Source organism: Rhinopithecus bieti, unplaced genomic scaffold (assembly GCF_001698545.2).
Source record: "Rhinopithecus bieti isolate Rb0 unplaced genomic scaffold, ASM169854v2 scaffold_20798, whole genome shotgun sequence".
Lineage (NCBI taxonomy): Eukaryota > Metazoa > Chordata > Mammalia > Primates > Cercopithecidae > Rhinopithecus > Rhinopithecus bieti.
The window spans coordinates 848,000-870,923 of NW_016810106.1; the positions used below are offsets into that span (position 1 = coordinate 848,000).

The window sequence follows — 22,924 nt, forward strand, 5'->3', positions numbered from 1 at the left end:
CTCTACTGAAAATACAAAAAACTAGCCGGGAGAGGTGGCGGGCGCCTGTAGTCCCAGCTACTCAGGAGGCTGAGGCAGGAGAATGGCGTAAACCCGGGAGGCGGAGCTTGCAGTGAGCTGAGATCCGGCCACTGCACTCCAGCCTGGGCGACAGAGCAAGACTCTGTCGCAACCAAAAAAAAAAAAAAAAAAAAAACCTCTGACACTTCTAGATGATTAGATTGAGGCATACATACAAATATATTCGAATTTCCTCAGGTTGAAAACTGAGAAAAGGCCAGTCTAGTTTCCTGGGTGGGGCACCAAGGGTGTTCCTTTGAAGAAGGGGTAGGTATTTCCCTATTTAGAGTTATAGAAAAATAAGTTTGAGGTTGTGGTGACAAAATAATGACATCGATGACTGAGTGTGGTTAATGAGGCTCTGTCTCACTGCTTTGTAGTCACACTTTTTCAGCTTGAGAACAGTCAGTGGGCTTGCAATTAATGGGTGAGGTGAAACTGCTAGATTTGTTATTCCTTTTTTTTTCTAAAGAAACATCATTTTGAAGATGAGTTTTTGCATATTCAACCCAGAAGCAGACAGCTGAGGAAACTGTCTGTTGACATTTTCAACAGAGACATTTTTGAAGTCCTTGTCAAATTACTATGATGACTAAGGTAACCATATTTTATTTAATCAAATTATTTTATACACTTATGCTTACTCAAAGTGACAAATTCCTTGCCATTTCCATAATTACTATGTAGCCCCAGGTACTAAGAAATAAAATTACCTTGATTTTTTTTCCCTTATAGCTTAGTTTAAAATGTTAATTATTAAGGGGAAAAGATATTTCTGAAAATTCTTTTCATCCAGCCTTGTGTATTTATCTTTGTTTCTGAGGGAGTTTTTGTTGGCGTACGTAACGATGGGAGAAACTGAATTAGTTGTAAAATGAGCCAGGGCTCTATCCTGCATTTTGTTAACCCTTCCCCTCATTCAATTTTAGACACCTTATGAAAAGGATCGCCGAGAGGCCTCTCTGCAGCAGCACCGCCTTGCTAATCAATTGCCCAGCATTTGCAGCTCATCTTGCGTGCTGCTGGAGTCGGGTTTTCTATTACGCTGCACGGGCTTCTTCTTGCACGAAGTCATTGGTGAACTGCTGGGCAAAGGCAGCCTCACCAAGAGGGTCTCTGTGAATTTATTTTGCACACCTAAAAGCAAACTTTGAGGTGCTGCCTTGATCACGGAATGTATTCTCTTAACAGATTGGCCTGGATGAACAAGGGTAGTATTGCAAAAATGATGAGGATACAGATGCATTTCATGCAGAAATAGTGAAGAATAAAACTCCCTACTAGCTGCATTTCTCTGGCTGTAGTTCCAACTTGCGCAGATTTCACTACATGTATCATTTAATAAGCATGTTTCTCTAAAGTGGAGTCAAAGTACCTCTCTTTTGCATGTGTACTCTATTCTGTACGTTGCTGTATGCATTGCATATTTACATACGTGTTCATGTACAGGGTTGCATGCAATGAATATTGTATGCCATACTCTTTGAAGGTGCAAAGGGACATTTCAATGGTAACTTTGATTGTGTGGTTGACACACGGATTTGGGACCCGTTCTTCCCTGAAGAAAATCTCTGTATTTTCTTGCCTCTCAGAAATGCCTTTGATAATCTGTAGGCTAGAAAGATAGCATCTTTGCTCTTTCAATTTACTTTTATTTTCGGTTTCTATGTCTGTATCTGCAAAATAGATATAAATGGGAAAAACAGTGGAATCATGGACCTTGGTTCATGGGATAAATGAATTGATGTGATTCAAAGACACTTGTATTTTATGTAGCCTAAGTGTTTATGTGTTAGCATGAGACAAATTATTGTTTAATGGTTAAAACTCCAAGTTAAATGATTACAGTTCCAAGGTGGAGAATGGCAAGTGTCTGTGGCAGCTGTCGCTTATTCGATGAGTGTCAGAAGACTGGGATTCATGCCTATGTCCTTTCCTTACCTGCTCTGTGACCTTGAGCTGTTTACTTAACCTCTCTGTACCTCACTTTTTCATTTTATAACTGGGATTATACTAGTACCCACCCTCCGTTTTGCTGTGAGGATGAACTGAGTCAGTACATGTAAAGCACCTTGAACAATATCTGGCACATAGTGAGTGCCCAGGAAATATTAGCTATTACTATTAATAATAATATGGTTATGCATATTTACTGCAAACATAATAACTATGTAGCCCCAACTGATGAGAAATAAAATATTTCAATCCAACTTTGGTTTTGGTTTAGTGAATTACATATTCAAGTAGTTTCCTATTCTGCATGAACATTTTGTCTGGGAGGTAAAAGTTTTAAGGGCAAGTAATAAGCAAAATATCAGTTGCTAATTCTGTTTATTCCCTTGTAAATATAGCAATCCATTTCATCTTAAAGATGCTGTAAAAATTAGTCACATGGGAAAGGAGCCCACTGCAGGAATGGTGATTCATGTTGATCATTTACAGTCCATGAGTACTTGAAGGAGGTTAAAGCAGGCCAGGCAGGACTGGCTGGGAGGGCCAGGTGCCCTGATGCTTCACTTTGGGAGGTCCTCAGTATCTCTTGCTGTGGTCTATGGCCACTGGGTGCTGAAGGCTGCGGGTAGGTGGAAAGAATGTTAGACTTGGAGTTGGAAGACCTGGATGTGAACTTAGACTTGCTGCTTCCCAGCTCCTGGCAACTTGACTTACCTGAGCCTCAATGGCCTCATCTGAAAAATGGGGATAATGATAGAGCTTATCTTACAGATGCTTGTGAGGTTTAAACAAATAGTCATGTGATAGAGTACTTCTCATACGGTACGGTATTCCACAGTTGCTTTAACAGTAATGGTATAACCCTGCTCGTTGACATTAGCACCAACAAAAGCCCGTCCTAGGGAGCTGAGGATTTGGAATATTATGCGAGGCCAAGGCTTCTGTTTCCTAAACTGGTGATCTGGGCTCCTGAAGCTTGCTCTGCTTCACTGGCTGAAAGGCTGAGTGACCAATTCAAGGGAGCCCAAGGTGTCAGGAGAGGGAGGACAAAGGGACATATGTTGTGGACATATGCTGCACTCCAGGCAGCCTTGTTTAAAACGTGCCTCCGCAGAGCTCAGCCTTGGTTGCCCAGAGTGGCTCAGGTCTCACGCCTTGTCTGCTGCCTTTACCTCGCCTTCTCTTGCAGTATTAAGTGGACTCTGGCAAGCAGGTCTGTGGGCATTTCCCCACTCTTGGTCTTTTTTTTGGTTTCTCATAAGCAGAACAAGGGACGTGTTCCTCCAATCTGGTTTCCCGTCCCGTGGATTCATCCATCTTGGCTTATGGACATACTTTTTGCACAACACCACTCCTGTTCCTTCTGTAGTCTTAGAAGCAGCCTTTCTACCCCCAGTCTGGTCACACCTGTCCTTGCAAAAGATAGAGAAGGAACTGGGCCTTTCTCAGTGAATCAGGTGGCAGTGTATGTTTTAGGTGAGTTTTTAGATTCGCCTTCAAATACCACAGGCTTCAGGAGAGAATCTGTACTCAGAAGACCACAGAGCCTAAAGCCCGGTCACTCTGACGACTTTGCTGAGGGAGTAACTGTGTGTAAAGCACTGAATCTTGTGCAGCCACAGGTGTGGAGTGAGCAAGCCTGGGGAGCCTTCATCTGTGAGTTCCAGTGACAACACAGAGACTGGAAACATTCCTGTGGATGTGCACAGAACCTCAGCAGTTGGTGACTCCCAACTTCTTTATTTAGGTTCATTCTTTGTGGTTTTGAGTCGAGCGCCTCTGAAAAGGGAAGCCCTTACTAACTGAGGACTTAGCAGCTCAATTGTTTAGTGGAAACGGTGTTACCAGTCTCGTTATTTCCCATATGACTGGGCATTCCTCTTTAAACACGGATTAGTTGGTCATTAGTATTTTCCTGGACTTAGACAAAAGTTGCACTTATTCCTCCTAGTCAACACACATGGAAAATATTTAAACATAGGCTGCCATAAGCCCCGCTTTTGTTGTTGTTATTTCGAGACAGGGTCTTGCTCCATCGTCCAGGTTGGAGTGCAGTGGCAGGATCACAGCTCGACCTCCCAGGCTGAAATGATCCTCCCACCTCAACCTCCTAAGTAGCTGGGATGTAGGCACATACCACCAAGCTTGGCTAATTTTCTTATTTTTTTTTTTTTTTTTTTAGAGATGGGGTGTGGAGTGGTTTCACCATGTTGCCCAGGCTGGTCTTGAACTCCTGGACTCAAGTGATCCACCTGCCTTGACCTCCCAAAGTGCTGGGATTGCAGGTGTGAACTACGGTGCCTTGCCAGCCCTGCATTTTTCAGTGGGGTAGGGTGGGGCGGGTGGGGGGGGAAGAAGTGTGAACTCATCTTTCCCCTTTGCCCTCATGATTTCCTTTATAAATACCCCTGCCATGCCTCTTCAGTACTCTCCTTTTCATGGATGTAATAGCCCAAGTGGCATTTTAAGTTATCTGGTAATGGACTCAGCGCACTGACTGTAATGATGAAGTCTTATTTTTTTAATTAATTTTTTTTTTTTTTGAGACAGTCTCACACTGTCCCCCAGGGTGGAGTGCAGTGGTGCGATCTCAGCTCACTGCAACCTCTGGCTCCCGGGTTGAAGCGATTCTCTTGCCTCAGCCTCCCCAGTAGCTGGGACTACAGGTGCGTACCACCACTCGGCTAATTTTTTGTGTTTTTTTTTAGTAGGGATGGAGTTTCACGATGTTGACCAGGGTGGTCTCAAACTCCTGACCTCAAGCGATCCACTCACGTCAGCCTTAGCGTTGGTTCTTGTTAAAATCTTTGCCCTCTGAAAATTCTGAGAATAGGCTGTGCCCATAAGACCATCCCAATAGGTAGTGATGTGACTACCACATTTGTTCTGCCAGGTTGTCCTTTGGGACAACTTTTGGGTGTCTGGATAACGAACCTGTCCAGATAGCCCTTGAGACTTTCTAGGTAGCTCTAAAGACTGTTCTGGCTCTCCATCCATTGATACCTAAGTTTCTAGTTGTGCAGAGTGTGAAGAAATGAGCAGGGGCTGATCAGGCTTTCAACAAATGGTTCCAGAGAAAATAATAGAAGGCAAACTAAATCACTGCTCATATAACTACAGGAACTTGAGGAAGTTAGAAGTGATTATTTTTACCTCCATTTCTGCACTTGCAAGGTTGATTGCAAGGTTGATGTAGGGAGAAGTGTCACAATGATGTTTTTCATTTAAAGACTACTGTAAATATTCATGGGAATGGCTATTGTCTTTCAACCCCTTTGCAAGAGGCTTATGTAAAATAGGCAGGCTGTTTCTAATTGTTGAATTTGTCTCCCAACTTCAGCTGATTAGAAGGAGAAATTACCACCTTGAATATAAGCAGGTTGAAGTTGGGAGAGCTGCCCTCGGCTGATTATATAAGCTATAAAATACAGCACCTGAAGTCTTGTGTTTACTCTGCAAAGAATTCCCCTAATGAAGATGAAAATTTCTAAGCAGCATGGACCCATATGTGTTTATTATGTAATATTCAATTATGGCAATCCAACCTGTAAAATAAACAATGGGGTTGATTAGTTAATCTCTTTGTTGGCTTTCGGGTCAGAGAATTGTTTAAAGTAGATCCACAGAGCCACCTAGAGCTGTCCCCCTGGAACTCGGCTGGCTGTGGTGTCAGCACCAGTTCCCCTTCTCTCCAGTGGTGCAGGAGGCTTGTCCTGGGTCTGTGGTCACTGTAGCTTTCAAGGTTGTGGAGGGCAGGCCTCCCTTAAGGCTGGCTTTCAAGGTTGCTTGTGCAGTGTAGTGGGATGGTCGTTGAGTACAACCACTGCCGGTTGTGACGACACCATCCTTTGGCCGTTTCATTTCTCAAAGTGCTGCTGTGATAGCACTCGGAATTTGCTGTGTCTTGTGGGATGATTTGCATAAGCAGCATGTATTCCAGTGTGACACATCACACTGTCCTCTTCTTGAAGCTATACATGCGTGGGGTGCACAGCACACCACACGGTCAAGTTCAGATTTCCATCCTCCTCCTGAAATGTAGGAAAGGAGCATTTTTTTTTTTTTTTTTTTGGCCAAAGTGATGATTGAGGAGAAGAAACTGGAAGGGAGCCAGACCCATGAAGCAGATGTAGAAGAGCTTCAGACAAGCCTCTCCTGTCCTTATGCAAAAAATTGAGGGCAGGACCCCTGACTTATTGTGTGGCATGTTGTGTCGCCTCCCCAGTACTGGTAAATACTTACGTAGATTGGGAGGCTTAACATGCCAATGACAGTTTCTCAGCCAGCCAAAGGGAGGATTTCTTTTGGAAACAAAAACCATAAATTGGCACCATTCCTTTACCTTTGCCAAGCTGTATATATGCATTAGGGAGATGCATATAAATAGATCAAAAAGCCAGTGTGCAATTTTGCAGCTTTGCAGCTTGCACTTGATGGAAGCAGATGGGGAGGTTCTCCTTGCTGCACAGTCTCAGAGTGGCACGTGGAGCCAGCAGTGCTTGGGCTAAATCCAAATACAACCTTGTTCAGTTTCTAGAGATGGACATGTGGAATCGACTGTCCAACAGGCATATTGTTGCTGTGTCCCAGGGTTGGCCTGTTTTTAGGTCTTCTTAAGTATAACATTGTAGAATCTCTGCATTTGTTGCTTTCATGTTAGGCAAAATCAGGGCACGGAATTGAGGCACTTACCCAAATGTGCAGCCCCACCCTCCCGAGCCAGCTCACATTCCCTGGCAGGTATAAGCAGGTGAGCAGTCAGAAAGCAAAGACAACTGATAGTTTTATTTTGGGGAATAACAATTATAAATAAGTATAAATAAAAATATTGTTTTGGTGAATGCTGGGGAAAATTACTTCTCTTATTCTCTTTCAAAATGTTCCTCCTCTTTTTTTTTTTTTTTGGTCTAAATAGGCTTAATGCTTTCTAAGAGGCACCCTACCTGTCCTCAATGGAGTGAGCAGATAATATATATACATTTATATTTATTTGCCTTCTGATACTTAGGATTTCATTGGGGGAATACTTCTGTATTTAAAAATAATAGTGACAGGGAGGTGATTAAAAATAGCTCAAGGGCTTGTGGCACCCAAGGCTATCAGGGCAACTATTTTGTGTGACAAGTGAAACATTTAAATCCCCCAAAAGGAAGCTGAGTGTTCTCTTGTTGCGGTCTGTCGCCTTGGTGGCTACTTTTTGCACCCAGTGAGCCGAACTGGGATGGTCACAGGTGTTCATTTCCGCTCTGTCACCTCCTGATTGTTTGTTTTCTTCCTACCTCCCTCCACTGGCCCCTGACCCCATCAGTGTCACGCCTCACCATCCCTGACAGGATGTCACAGTCACATGGGTGGGGCCTCTGGGAGTCAAGACCTAGGCCATTCCTGAGTGGGACCATCATGCCAGGCATTTGCCATGGGCAGTGTCCTTTCTGCCCCTTCCATGGTTGGCCACCCACCGTCCCTATCCAGTGGATAATGGAGGTGGGTATGGTCTCTTACAAGCCTTTCAGATCCAATTCCACCTTTCACCACAGACTGTATGTGATTCCTGCCTTCCTGGACTAATTCTGAGGTCTTTTGTACTTTATTTGGGAGCAGGAATAAATGGGGACTTCGTATTTTATTTAAATCTTTCCTTTTGTAGAGTTTGTAGGACAGTAGGATTATTCCCTAACATTTTCACTATCTCAGATGTTAGACCAAAATTGGGTCATATTATAAGTGACAAAATGACTTTTACAGTTTATCTGTTGGTGAGGTGGACATGGACCTGGAGGGGAGGGGGTGGATGAGATGATGGGCATTTCAGAAGGTAAAAACCAGGTATATTTATTAACTAGGGCTGCTGTAACAAATCAACCACGAACCGGGTGGCTTGAAACAACAAATTTTTTGTCTCACAGTCCTGCAGGCCAGTAGTCTGAAATCAGGGCATCAGCAGAGCCGTGCTCCCTCTGAGACCCTGCGTAGAACTCTTCCTTGCCTCTTCCTGGCATCTGGGGGTGGCCAAGGGTCCTTGGATTCCTTGGCTCGCAGCCGCATCACTCCCATCTCTGCCTCTGCTGTCACATGGCATTTCCCCCATGTCTCTCTCTCCTCTTCTTATAAGGACACCAGTCACATTGGATTAGGGCTCACCCTAATGACTTCATGTGACTAGCTTACATCTGCTAAGTCCTCGTTTCCAAATCAGGTCACATTCACAGGCACTAAGAGTTAGGACTTCAGTATATCTTTTTGGGGAAAACAATTCAGTTCATAACACCAGAGAAGAAAAAGATCAAAGGACCCTAAAACAGTCTGTATGTACCAAGAAAGGCAAACTCTGTCTTCTTAAGTGTTTGGGTGGGTAGGAAGATTGTCGGATATTCCTAAGAGAGTCATTCATACCCAAAGATAACATTTCAGTCTTCACAGAAATGCTGACAGTCCCTGTTACCTTTCTGTAAGAAGGTAACCATGTTTCTCTCCGGGATAGTGGTGGTTAGACTTGCAGGAATGAACCTAGTTGGATGATTCATTAGCTTTGAACACATCATTTGCTCTTTCTGGGCCTAGCTGAATGCTGGGATTGGACTGACAATCACGTCATTTGATTAAGGAGAATGCATGTAAAAAAAAAAAAAAAATCCTAGACAGCTATGTGGGTGAGGAATATGTGTTTGTGTATTTACTGTGTGTATGTACATAGGTACTCATCCATGTTCCCATCCCTGACACCCAGAATTACTTAGCAGGAATCAGGGCTGGTAAAATCTCCAGCTGGCACTCTCCTTCCTGAAGCCCTATCCAATTCAGTGAGACCAAAAGAGACTTTATCACTGTGTGCTGTGCCAGCCAGTCTCAGATTTGGCCAGGTGTGTATTAAATTAGGACCAGGCATCTGCATTCTAATCTCATTCATCTCCGTGGTTTTTTTGGTGGGGGTGCGAGTGATATGGTTCTCAGAATTTCTCGGCACAGGCTCCTTTTTTGAAAAAAAATGTCAACTTGATCTCTGCCAAACTAATTAACTTCGACAACTTCCTTAAGTGCTGCAAGCAATTTAGAGTTGAGTAAGGCGTGTTCTTGGCCCTCATGGAGTTGATATATCCTTGAGGGGGAGATGGCATGTTTATAATTTTTTCATTAATGACTCATTCATTAGGACATTTCAGGTCCTGGGCCAGGTGGCAGCCAAGCCCTCTGGAAGCCTCACGCCTGGTCTAGTTGTGTTACAATAGATCAGACTAAAAATAGAAACAAAGCATTGGGCTAGGGTGGGAGATGGGCCTAGGTAGACTGGTCGGAGATATAAAATAATTTTCTCAACCTTGGTTGGGGATAGATCCAAGGGTAGCAAGATGTCAAGTGGAACTGTTGGTAAGAGGCTGGTTGCGGAGAGTCATTGGAGGCGGCATGTGATTGGAAAACCTGGGATGGAGAAGGGGAGGGCTGGAAACCCAGGGACAGAACTGGGCTGGGGCATGTCAGGGCTGGCACTGCGGAGCGCCACTCTAGTTAGCAGCCCGGAGGCCGTCGGCATCTCTCTCGGCCAAGCTTGGATCCCTCTGCCCCTCCTCCCCTGCTTTGAAGTGGTGTGGTGAAATGTGGCTGGAAGTCAGTCTGCTAGTCTGTGGAGGGAACTTCACCCAGGGCATGCTCAGACTTGGCTAGAAGCAAGCACGGCTTCATCGCATGCTGAGGCCAAGGGGCTGAAGGATGCAGAATGCTTGTTGTACTGGAATGCTGTGCTCACCAGGATGGGTGCCACATGGGAGGGGGGGAACTATAGGGTCCTGGGCCTGAGGACAAAATGACACCTCTGTATTGAACCTCTCTTTTGCACATATATAAATGAGATTTCTGCAAGATGGGCTAACATTAGGAAAGGTCCTATTATGTTTGACTTTAAAAAAACAAAAATACTTTTGCTGGGCCTCGGATGTATCAGTTCTGGATAACTTTAAAGCTGGTAACAGAACAAACTGTGTTCACACACAGGAAATGTCTCCAAACAAAAAGTGGGTGTACAGTTTACAGTTTAAAAATTGGATGAAGGCCCTTCAAACTTCCCCTCCTGTTCTCCTTGGGAAGAGCTTGGCAGGCTGCTGAGAGAGGCCACTCCTCCCCGGTATAGGTAGTCACTGGGGCCTGGTAAGGAAGGTAGCCTGTGAGCGGAGCTGCCTGGTGACTGGGATGAGGCCCCAGGTGATCCTGGGGCTGGGAGGCTGGTGGAGGTTTCCTTTCAGCTTCAAGGCCTATATGCAGGGTTGTGCGAGTCAGGTCAGGAAGCATTTCTGCACTGTTGCCCCAAGCCTGTGGCCAGCCGATCCGAGCACTGGCTGAGCTGGCTGGAAAGCCCTGTGAGCATCCTGTGTCACTATCTTTATATATTCATCACCTGGCTCTAGTGCTAACTTGAACTTCAAGTTCATGCTTTTTTTTTTTTTTAATGGGGATAGAGTCTCCCTCTGTCGCCCAGGCTGGAGTGCAGTGGTGGGATTTCGGCTCACTACAACCTCCACCTCCTGGGTTCAAGAAATTCTCCCGCCTCTGCCTCTCTAGTAGCTGGGATTACAGGAGTGCACTAGCACACCCAGCTAATTTTTGTAGTTTTAGTAGAGTCAGGGTTTTGCCATGTTGGCCAGGCTAGTCTTGAACTCCTGGCCTGAGGTGATCCACCTGGCTCGGCCTCCCAAAGTGCTGGGATTACAGGCATGAGCCACCACGCCTAGCCGGCTTTTTTTTTTTTTTTTTTTAAATATAAAGTCATTACTGTTTTACTTATTACACAAGAATATATGTGGTGTTGACAATTTGGAAAATACAAATAAACATAGATAACATTAAAAAAATCATCCATAATTCAAAGAACCTGGAGATAAATTGTGAACATTTTGGCGTGGGTCCTTTAAGTCCCTCTCTGTCTACCTGCATTGACGCATGACTTCCAGGCCCACGCGGTGGAAAAGGATGTGGGCTTTGGGGTCTTTGAAGTCCATGTCTGTGGCTGGTTAGTCTTGTGTGGCTTTGGGCATTTTGCTTTCCCTCTCTCATTCTCAATTTCCTCATCTCTAAGATTGGGATGATATTTATACTTTCAATGATCTTGTGAATACCAAATGAGAGAATCCATCCAAAGTACTCAGCCCGTGCCTCTCTGCAGTATGTGCTACTGTCGTGATTTTTAAAAAGTAATAAAATTGGATCTCACTATAAATTCTGTTTAGGAACCTACTCTTTCCTCTAAATCATTCTGATGGCTTTTCTGTAACATCAGATGTTCTTCTCTGCTGTCAGTTTCAAATGAAAATGACCTTATTGTTTTATAAAACAATACATATTCATCATGAATAAAAGTTTACATAAAATGTTTTAAAATTCAAAATCCCCCATTCAGAAATAATCATGACTGGTGGTGGGGTTTGAGAAGTGACTGTTAACCGCACCTTCCTCCCTGGGATTATAGGCAGGAGCATGGTGGCTCGTGCCTATAATCCCAGTACTTTGGAAGGCTGAAGTGGGAATATCACTTGAGCTCAGGAGTTTGAGACCAGCCTGGGAAGCATAGGGAGACCCTGTCTCTACAAAAAAATTTAAAAATTAGCTGAGCGCGGTGGCTCACGCCTATAATCCCAGCACTTTGGGAGGCCGAGGCGGGTGGATCACTTGAGGTCAGGAGTTTCAGACCAGCCTGGCCAACATGGTAAAACCCTTTCTGTACTAAAAATTAAAAAATTAGCCAGGCATGGTGGCACATGCATGTAATCCCAGCTACTCAGGAGGCCGAGGCAGGAGAATCACTTGAACCCAGGAGGCAGAGGTTGCAGTGAGCCAAGATGGCGCCACTGCACTCCAGCCTGCACTCCAGTCTCTGTCTCAAAGGAAAAAAAAAAAATTAAAAAATTAACTGGGTGTGGTGGTGCATGCCACCACCCAGTCTCCCAGATATTTGGGAGACTGAGGTGGGAGGATCACTTGAGACCAGGAGATTGAGACTGCAGTGAGCCATAATAATGCCATTGCACTTCAGCCTGGGTGACAGAGTGAGACACTATTTCAACAACAACAACAAAAGAATCATTTGGGAAGTAGACACCCCAGCCAGCCACAGGGGTTTAAAACATCATCTTGTGGGTTATGTGGAAAAAACTGGAGTTTGAATTGGAAAACTCCGTTTGTGTCCAGATTCAGGCTTCTTTTCACTACTTTGTCCTCAGAATAAAACTCATCCAAGTCAGAACTGCAGGCTTTGTCCCTGCAGGAGCTTACCTGCTAGGTAAGCTTACCTCCTGGAGGAGCAGAGAATATGTGCATCCTGAGGGCTGTTCACAGAATCGGGGGAGAAGGGGGTCAGGGCAAGCTTGCCAGCTTCCTGCTTACAATTCTATGAATCAAATAAGTTGCTGATCCTTCACTTTGGGGAGGATTGAGTGAGGAAGTCAGAAGAGCAGATGCTTTTTCTCTGTTAACTTCCAGAAGGTGGACGTTCCTCTAGTCTATATCAAGGTATGAATTCTGGGGAAAAGGAAGAATAATTTCTCCTTATTATTAGGAATATATCATTTTAGAGGTCTTCCTATTCTTATACATGGAAAAATGACTGGCTGACTAGATATAAAATGTATGTTCTAAAAAATAGCAGTAAATTTAATTTCACTGAAATTTAACAGAAGACTTCAGTAAAACTGGAAAGAAGTAACTATCTTTTGCTACTAATGTTGCTGCAGAAGTGTCCAAGGCCAGCCTTATTTTTCCTCCCTTACAGATGATTTATTATTGCCTATAGGTTAGATGTATGAGGAATCTTTTCTTAATATTTGACATATAATTTAATTCTGATGTATATTACTGCTGTGTGATGTGTGTCATAGTCTTTGGAACTGGATGTGTTTTTTTCAATCAACAGATGCAATTCTTTATTAGTTTTGGGAGAATTTCCTTACATTATCTCTTCAAACACTGGGTTCTATGCAGTGAATTCTCTGCTGTGAGGCACCAATTGTCTGTATGTTATATTGTCTCTGAAATCCATAGTTGTCTGTTTTGATTCCATTACTTGAATCCCTTGTTTTTGTCTATATTCACCATGTTTATTTTTAGCTTTCCTCTAGTCAGAAAATTGATTTTAAACCATCTTTCTTTAGTTCTCTGTAGATTGTTTCATATATTTATTTTCTAGTGTTTGTTTTAGTTTTCAATTTATTTCTTTAGATCTACAGTCTTTTTTTTCCCTTTCTTAGATGTTGCCTTTGGGCTCTTGAGGTATTGAACTCATATTCTTATTAAGTTCTATGGCTCAAAGATCTTTTGGGGGAAATCTTTCTCTGACTGAGTTATGTTTTCTTTTAGTTTGAGTTCTTTGTCTTTGATACCTACTGTTGCTTTCTTGCCTTTCCAGGAGTCTGTGTTTAGAGATACCATGCCTTGTGGTTTTTCATTTTATTCTTGCTGGAGTAAATCAGCCTATATCTCTCTTTGATTTACTTATTTGAAGGCTGTCTGTTTTCTCCTTGCCACCAAGCTGAAGTTTGAAGGCTGGTTGTTCATTTCTGTTCATGCTTTCTGTAGCCTGAAGACATGTGAAGTGTCTTGGGGCAGTTAAGCTGTAGCAGGTGTTATGCTGGGTGCTGAGTAGGCTTGGCTAGATGTGGGCTTGGCAGCTTTCACTTCTGGAATCTTTTGAAGGCCTTTTTAAGTGGGTTTGGTCTTTCTGTGTGGGGGCACACAGTTCACACCCTCCGGCGGTATTCTGTGGCCTCGGGTCAGCCTTGGATTTGACTTTGGACTCCCAGAGTCTTCATTCCTTGCAGCAGAGATGATCAACACCACAGTTTATGCATCATCTCATCCTTTTCTCCCCAGCGGATGTTTTCTCTCTTCCGTAGTCAGAAGAGGAGAATATAGGGATAACTACTCAGGTTGTTTTTATCTAGATGTGGTGATATTGATGAAAACTCTCAGAATGTTTATTTATTCACTGTTTTATCTTCCTGAGGATGTTAGACTCAGGGCTCTGAGCCTTGCCACACTGGATCCTTTTTCCTTTACTTTCCTTCCCAGACACCTTTTGAGTTTATGACACTGGGATGTGCTCATTTTGTTTTTTGGTTTTGGCTGATAAATATTTTATTTCAGGTTTAATTTTTTTAATTCAGATTTAGGAAGAGTGAGATTTTATGCAGAAGTTTAATTCTACCATTTTATCTGGGAAATGTCTAGCAACATTTGAAAAGATCATGTAACATTCCATTGTATTCCATCTCCCTATTTCTATATGGTAGGTTGCTTATGGTTTTGTTTTGCTGATGTAAATTCTGGTTGCTCATTGCTTTTCATTGTTTTGATTTTCAGAATTACAAAATGGGATGATGAGTTCAAGGACTGGTCACAAAAGATGTGGGGAGTTAAATCCTCTGTGGAAAGGGGAATTGCCTTTATCGAGGATGTAGTGTGCCCGGGAGCACACAAGCAGTCTGATCGAACTCTCACACAAATACCATGCAGTAGATGTCATTATTTCTCTTTTCCATATAAGGAAGTAGGGCTCACTTCTAGAAGTTAAAGAATGTGCCAGCTGGGCACAGTGGCTCACGCCTATAATCCCAGCACTTTGGGAAGCCAAGGCGGGTGGATCATGAGGTCAGGAGTTCGAGACCAGCCTGGCCAACATGGTGAAATCCCTTCTCTACTAAAAATACAAAAAAATAGCCGGGCGTGGTGGCAGTTGCCTGTAATCCCACCTACTCAGGAGGCTGAGGCAGGAGAATCACTTGAACCCGGGAGGTGGATAGGTTGCAGTGAGCTGGGACCATGCCACTGCACTCCAGCCTGGGCAACAGAGTGAGACTCCGTCTCAAAAAAAAAGAAAGAAAGAACATACCTAAATCCAAATTGGCACAGCTTGTGTTTGATCTTGGGTCTCTTGGCTCCAGCTCTAAATTCCCTTCTCTTTCATCAGACCATGCCTTGAAAAAATTCGCAGCTGAATGCTTCAGTGTCTTGAGTGTGTTGATATTGTTTTAACATGTTACCACTTGTGAGAGAACACTGTTCTCGCTCTCTCTTTTAAACTGAGGTAAAAGGTAATGAACATTGAATATGACTTCACTGGGACCAGAGAATGACTTCACCAGGGCCAGAGAATCTGTTCTCTGTTCCCTTCCTCCCCTTCAGGGCACGGTGACATCTGCAAGTGACAGGAGTGCTCTGAAAAAGACCTGTTATACATTCCAGGGCTGGTCACAGGGCCCCTGCTCCCTGCATGCAGCTACCTGCGTGCCCAGCACTCACCTGCATTCCTGATTTGAACAGCCAGTCACTCAAACACATGGGCCATTATGTAATATTTCTGCCATAACAATTCCCACAAAATTACAGAGTGTTCTGTGTCAGTGTGAACAGACACTGTAATTAGTGTTTACTTGTTCAACAGGTGATCATTTTTCAAAATTTTAGTGCAAAATTACATTTACCTTATTCAAAAAGTATTCCACAGGGCTGAGTAACATGTTGATGTTTGCTAAAAGATGCTGATGGGAGAGTCGTCTGTTTACTGTGGGTTTCAGTTTTCTCCTCAAAAACAAAAGTGGGTACCATGCCATCTTACATGTGTCGAGTGTTCAGCCAGTTTCAGTATTGAGGGATTATGTCATTTCAGACTGACAGCAACCCTGGGACATCTGTGGGGCAATTTTGCCCCACTTTTGTTTTTAATTTTATTATGACGAAACAAAAAAGTAGAAATTATAGTACAGTAGACACCCATGTACTCACCACCTAGGATTGAATAGTTGTTAAGATTTGACACATTTGCTTCATATACACAGCTACATTCATACACATACACACACTCATACTTTATTTCAGAACCATTTTAAAGTAAATATAGAAATGATGACACTTCACACCTAAATACTTCAGTATACCTCTTCATAAAATACGGGCATTTCCCTATAAAACTGCAACCCTACTATCACTTCTAACAAAATTAAGTAGTCACTAATTTCAGTTAATACTTCCTACATATCAGATTTCTCCAAAATGTCCTCAAAATATCTCTATTGCAATTGCCATTTCTAGCTCTATACCTAGCTTTCTTTGGAACTATTTGTTTATAAACAACCACAAACCAATTCAAGATCATACATTTCATTTGTTGTATGACTTTGTGTCATTTCCATTGTTTTTTTTCTTTATCATGGAAAATTACACATAAAATTTACCATCTTAATCATTTTGAAGTGTACACTGAACTCAGTGGTGTGGTAGTCCCCCCTTGCTCTTGGGGGATATATTCCAAGACCCCTGATGTGGATTCCTGGAACCTTAGATAGTGCTAAATGCTGTATATGATGTGGTTTTTCCTATATGTATATACCTATGATAAAGTTTAATTTATAAATTAGGCACAGTAAGATGAACAACAATAATAATACAAAATAATTATAACAATATACTGTAATAAAAGTTACGTGAATATGGTCTCTCTCAATATATCTTGTTGTTGCTCGCTATTTTCTGACTGTAGTTGACCTCAGGTAACTGAAAATTGTGAAAGTGAAACTCTGGATAAGTGGGGACTCCTACATTAAGTATATTCACAACATTTTGCAACTATCACCACCATCTATCTCTGGACCTCTTCTTCCCATAGGGAAACTCCATACCTATTAAATGATCACTCCCCACTCCCCTTCCTCAGCCCTGGCCACCGCTGTTCACTTCCTATCTCTATGATTCTGACTACCCTAGGGCCTCATAATCAGTGTTTGTCCTTTTGCAACAGGCTTGTTTCACTCAGCATAATGTCCTCACAGGTCATCCAAGTTCGGGGCTGGGTCAGAATTTCCTTCCTTTTTAAGGCTGAATATTCCATGGTATGTATAGAGCACGTTTTGCTTATCCAGTCATCTGTCGATGGACACTTCCGTTGCTTCCACATGTTAGCTATTGTGAATAATGCCTCTCTGATCGTCGGTGTACAGCTTTCATCTGGAATAATTTCCCCACTTTTTCCCCACTATGTTAACTTTTTAAAGAGGTTGGGTCAGTTGTCATTCCACAGAACATCTTATATAATGTTCCATATTCTGAATGTATCTGATTATTTCCTTGTGGTTTCATTTAACTTGTCTCTTTTCTCTGTATTTCCTGTACAATGGAAGTTAGCTTTTGCTTGACTAGATTTAATTTTTGCTTGATTAGAGGAGATAACTGGTGAGGAATTCTTTCAAGTACATTGTATTAAAACACCTAGTTGACCCCGCTCATGATGCTAAGGCTGACCACGAGGTTGAGATGGGTAGTTACATCCACACCACTCCACATGAAAGGGACGTTTGCCGCCTTGAAGTTGGCAGACAGTCTGTGCTGGTGCACTTTTAATAGGTGAGGCAGTTGCTGACATTCTGAGTAGGCTCTGACTTGGTTACCAGTGATCTCCACCGTTTACTGAGCATCCACTGCGTGTACCTGACACATGTCATCTCATTTAGTCCTTTAGGGGTGGCAGTGTTGTCCCATGTTGTAGCTCAATGTAGGAGATCCTAGTTGCACTTCTGTTATGAAGCCACTCCTGCCTCCCTTTCCTCTGACCCTCCCCTCCCACTGTGGATCGTGGTCTCCTCCCCCAGCTCCATGGCATGATGTTGGCACTGCCTTTCCAGTTTACTCTCTCCACGGGGTAAAAACTGGACTCTGAAGCAAGAGACTGCCTGGATTCCAATCCCAGCTCTGCCTGTCACATGTGACGTAAACCTGGGTTAGTTCCTCCCCAGTCAGTTGGAGATGATTAAAGTACCTGCCACAGAGGGCTCTCCTGAGCATGAAAGGAGTTACTGCCTGGGAGGCACTTGTGTGTGATAAGTCTTAGCCTGGTTCTCTGTCATTCCTTCTGTGGGTCCCTGGAGACAGTTGCTCAGCCCGTTTTGCTTTGAAGGTTTTGCCATAATTCACAATAGAGAAACACTGGGGATGACTGAAAATCAGGTAACAAACATAAAGCAGTGACAGTGATTCTAGAGCAGGGGTTGGCAAACTATAGCCCATGGGCCAAACCTGGCCTGCTCTCTACTTTTGTAAGTCAAGTTTTTTTGGAACACAGCCATGCTGATTTATGTACATATTATCATCATCATGTGACAGAAACCATATTGCCTGCAAAGCCTAAAATAGCTAGTATCTGGCCTTTACAGAAAAGGTTTGCTACCCCCTGCTCTAGAATCTTAAAGAATTCTTAGAGTTATGGTCTCAGATCTTTAGGTAAAATCCCAGAGAAAATGCCACCTCAGCTGAGTGTGGTGGCTCACACCTGTAATCCTAGAACTTCGGGAAGCCAAGGTGGGCAAATAGCTTGAGCCCAGAACTTGTAGACCAGCCTGGGCAACATGGTGAAACCCCATCTCTATTTCTATAAATTAAGTTTTAAAAGCTACCCCTTGCTAAATTTTTGCCTTCAGCTTTCACTTCCGGGAGTGGCATTTCCCAACCTTCCCAGCTGGGAAAGTTCATTTAGTCTGCCTCTAAAGAACTAAATGAGATAATGTGTGTTAGGTACACATAGCGGATGCTCAACAAACGCTAGTAACTGTGATCACTGGTAACCAAGTTACAGCCTACTCAGGATTTTGGCAAGTGCCTCATCTATTAAAAGGGCACCAACGCAGACTATTTGCCAACGTCAAGGGAGCAAATGTTTGTTTCACATGGAGTGGTCTGGATGTTACCACCCATCTCAATCCCGTGGTCAGCCTTAGTACCATGAGCAGGGATTCAAGCAGATGTTTTAATATAAAGTACTTGAGAGAATTCCTTACAGGTATCTCCTATAATTAAGCACAAATTAAATCTAGTCAAGCTACCTAGAACTGAAGGCTGACTTCTTTATCTGAGCAGACCCCTCCTGCAGATCTGAGGCTGGCATGCATGGGCTCTGGATAACTGGTGGTTCTGGAGGCCTCTCAATTGGAACTGTTTTCTTTACTGTGAGTCTTTTCTCCCAGCCAGTCCACTGCTTTTGTTTTGCACAGCACCTCCCAGGTGAGCCAGCAGGGAGCCCCTGTGTACTCTTCTCTGCTGTCCAGCATGGATGTGGCCTATGGTAGAGGGACTACACTGTGGGATCACAGGCCTTTTCTGTATTCACATTGCCTGCCCACACACACTAACCATCACAGCTTATTACTTTTGCCAATATGTTTGGGGTCCTGCTGTTTGACCCAAATGGATCTGATTCAAATCCTTTCAATGAGAAACCTCAATTCCATAAGTTTCTTCTGCATTTTCACAGAAACAGAACACTTTCCTAAAGTCATTCTCTATTGTGTGCAACTTATGTGACTTGATTTATTTCTTGATCTTTAAGGTAGTTTTTATTCATCTGAGGCATTAAATTGAATTCTGATATGAAAGAATCTTTTCCCTTATATATTATGTTATCTCCTAACCACTTAAGTAGCTGTTTAATCTTTTAATCAACTTGATGTGAAGCTTCTTGAAATGATGATGGCAGTTCTCCTTGTATATATTTTAAAATTTTGATATCAGACCTCCCCTCTAGTCCCTCTTAACCTTAAAATTTTAAGATGTTTGTGTTCTTTGAAGCTACTTTATTAATTCAAGACTTATTTATTGAGCTTCTGTGACTTGTCAGGCATTCTTCTAGATACTGGGGACCCAGCATGTCAAAACACAAGAAATGGCTATATAGGCCCTTACATTGTGGTGCTTTTGCTCATACCATCACTGCAAGGTTTGATATTCTTCAAAGAGTGGTATGGTGGCTGACTGTAAAAGTCCATTCAAGTCACAGAGGAGAAAATTGAAGTGGATCTGCAGAAACAGGCTCCACAGCAGAGGGGAGGGGAGCTCTGTGAAGAGGAAGGGGTGATATTTCAGGGAAGGTCTTTGGGAAGGGGAAGGAGGTAACCCCCTTGGCTGGAAGGTCCAGTCAGGTAAGGGAAGGTTTTGAAGTCTAGGCTCATTCTAGTGGGCATAAGGGAGTTGTTACAGGTTTTTGCAAAAAGGGGTGTGGTCTATAGAAGGAGGCGTTTTAGGAAGATAGTAGCTCAATGAACCTACAAAAAAATCTGAGACTTGTAGTCTCATCTAAGCCTGCAGCCAAAAGCTAGGGAGTCAGGGGTATGGATGGAGTCACCCTTCCAGCTCTCCATTCACCAGGTGACGGGACCACAACAGAGCATCCTATGGAAAGACTAGAAGAATCTCAGGGCTTTCCTGCAGGTGAGGCTGCACAGAAACAGAGAGAACTAGACTGACAACATGAGGCAAGATCTAGCATCCCAGAAATGAAACCATCATCATGTGGCATCTGAAGCAGGAAGTGAATTTAGGCGTTTTTTTTTTTTTTTTTTTTGAGATGGAGTTTTGCTCTTGTCTCCCAGGCTGGAGTGCAGTGGTCCTTGACTCACTGTAACCTCCGCCTCCTGGGTTCAAGTGCTTCTCCTGCCTCAGCCTCCCAAGTAGCTGGGATTACAGGCACGTGCCACCACGCTTGGCTAATTTTTGTATTTTGGTAGGGACGGGGTTTTACCCTGTTGGCCAGGCTGGTCTCAAACCCCTGAGCTCAGGTGATCCGCCCGCCTTGGCCTCCCAGAGTGCTGGGATTACAGGCATGAGCCACCGTGGAGGGGTGATTTAGGTCTTTTGATTGGGCTCCAGGATTGCAGATGTGTTCACTGTCCTTGGTGGTAGCCAAATGCCATCAGAAGAAATTAACTCATGGACTGTTTGCAGGGCATGGTGTCATCTCATGGTTTTCTAAATATTGGCCCCTACAGCTCAGAGATTAGATGATGGGATACTTGAAGCTTCTGCTCAGTAGGCAGACATTAAGAATGGCATCGTGACAGGGACAGATCAGCATTCCTACCACACTCTGTTTTAAAATCAGATTCTCATTTTGTGTCAAACCATCTAGAACTGTCATCTCTTAGCTGTCTTTCTCACAACTCAAAGCGTAGATTTTCATGCCCAGAAAAATTTTCATTCACAGACATCTAATCAATGAGATACTTATAGTAACTGAAAAAGTACCCATGCTTCATCAAAAGGGCCTTATGCTTAAAGAGAGAAATGTTGCATTTCATGGAAATTTTATAATTTTTTTCCTTACACTTAGGAAATAAGAATTTGGACTTTTTTTTCCTCCTTACCAGTTTTATCCATTTCTCTCTTGTAAATAGTTACAGTCATTCTTCCTGGCATTGAAGTATTTCTGAAATAGCTCTTCTTATCTAGGCATAATTACAACATATCTATGAAGTACGTGACTCTGTTTTGAAAATCAGCCTGTGATCTGCGCACATGCTTCTGAACACACACTTCTACCCACATGCAAATTCTGAGAGGTAAGCACATTGAATTAGGCAGCCACTTTTCCAAAGGAATAGAGTAATCAGATAAGCCACAGTTATATAGAATATCCGTTAGCATAAGGGTTCTACTAAAATATTTATTGCTTGACCCTGAGTTGGCGCCTATAAAGCAGGTATGTTCTGCACACCACTTACGCTGTGACATGCTTGGTATCTGCCACTTATTTTTTCAGACTTTTTTTTTTTTAAAGCCACTATCTGCATTTTCTACTTTGAAATACATTAGTTACTATGGAAACAGTGATGTCATTGGTGGGGGTGAGGGTTAGTAACATCTACAAGGACAGTATAAAATCATTTTATTTAATGGGTTGAAATTTATATGACACTTGGGAGAAATTATGAGTATGCTTGAGAGAATGGTGTCGGTATACAACTGTAGCTACTATGATGCCCATGCATGTAACAAATCAGCATTTGTGTAGGTTGCAAACAAAAATATGGCTGAAAACTAAGAAAAATGCAAAGGAGAGAAAATAGAAGGTCAGGGTATTCATATAATTGTTCAAGCTGCTCAGAGCATCATTTTCTGAAGGTGGCCTTCTGGTTAATACAAATATATAGATGCCCCTATATAGATGTGATTTATATCAGCTAATGGCCCATTTTTCTTCTATAGAGATACTGTCATGGGACAGGTCTTTCGCTTTCTGAATGAAATTTGTGTTCCAGGCAGTAGTGGTTCAATACTGGCATGCAACCAAGCTCTTAATGAGATTCCTGAAGAGGATCCCATGGTCTCAGAAGCTCCAGACAGAGATTTTATGTAAGGACAGTTGTGTGTCGCAGCAGAGATGGCACAGTGAGTCCCAGGGAGGGTACCTGGATCTCTTTAATAAGATGTTCAGGGCTCTGTGGAGAATGTCTGAATGAAGCTGGCTGTGTTCCTCTTTCATTTATTCTCTTTGGAAAGAAAAAGTGCTCCAGATAGATATAGATAGGCTCCTCAACCTGCTTGTATGTGTCTCTATCATTGTCTGTCTATCTATCTATCTATCTATCTATCTATCTATCTATCTATCTTGAGATGATTGTAGATTCACATGCAATTGTAAGAAATAATAGAGTGATCCTGTACACTCTCTACCCAGTCTCCCCTAATAGTAACATATTGCAAAACTGTAGTATAACACCACAATTAGCAAATTGACAGTGATAGGGTCCACCAACAGATTTCCTCAGTTTTACCTGCACTTGTGCTTGTGTGTGTGTGTGTGTGTGTGTGTGTGTGTGTGTGTAGTTCTTTGCAGTTTTGTCACTTGTGTAGATTAATGTGACCACCACAACAATCAGGATATAGAACCTGCTGCACTTTTATTGCCACAGTCTGTCCTGCTCCCTAACCCAGGGCACCACTATTCTGTTCTCAATCTCTCTAATGTTGTCATTTTATGCATGTATTATGAATGGCATCATATAGCATGCAACCTTTTGAGATTGTTTTTTCATGAAGCACAAATCTCTTGAGATCCATCCAAGTTGTTGCATATATCAATAATTCATTTCTTTTTATTGCAGAGTGATATTCC

The 22,924-nt window shown here is 42.8% G+C and overlaps 1 protein-coding gene across 6 annotated transcripts in view; it reads left to right on the forward strand.

Moving 5' to 3' along the window:
* The window catches only part of SLCO3A1 (solute carrier organic anion transporter family member 3A1), a 319,916-nt gene that overhangs the window by 4,203 nt on the left and 292,789 nt on the right, over positions 1 to 22,924 (forward strand). Inside the window, exons 1-2 of one of the 6 annotated variants that reach the window (XM_017891364.1) lie at positions 7,413 to 7,497; positions 21,259 to 21,368. The exons of 3 other annotated variants lie outside the window; for them this stretch is intronic. Coding sequence is in view for 1 of the 3 variants with exons in the window: in XM_017891360.1 (XP_017746849.1) it covers positions 7,492 to 7,497 (6 nt within the window). In the remaining 2 variants the exon portion in view is untranslated. Of the gene's footprint in view, positions 1 to 7,407; positions 7,498 to 21,258; positions 21,369 to 22,924 lie in introns of those variants that run through there. 2 more of the 6 variants (XM_017891365.1, XM_017891360.1) reach the window with 2 other exon arrangements.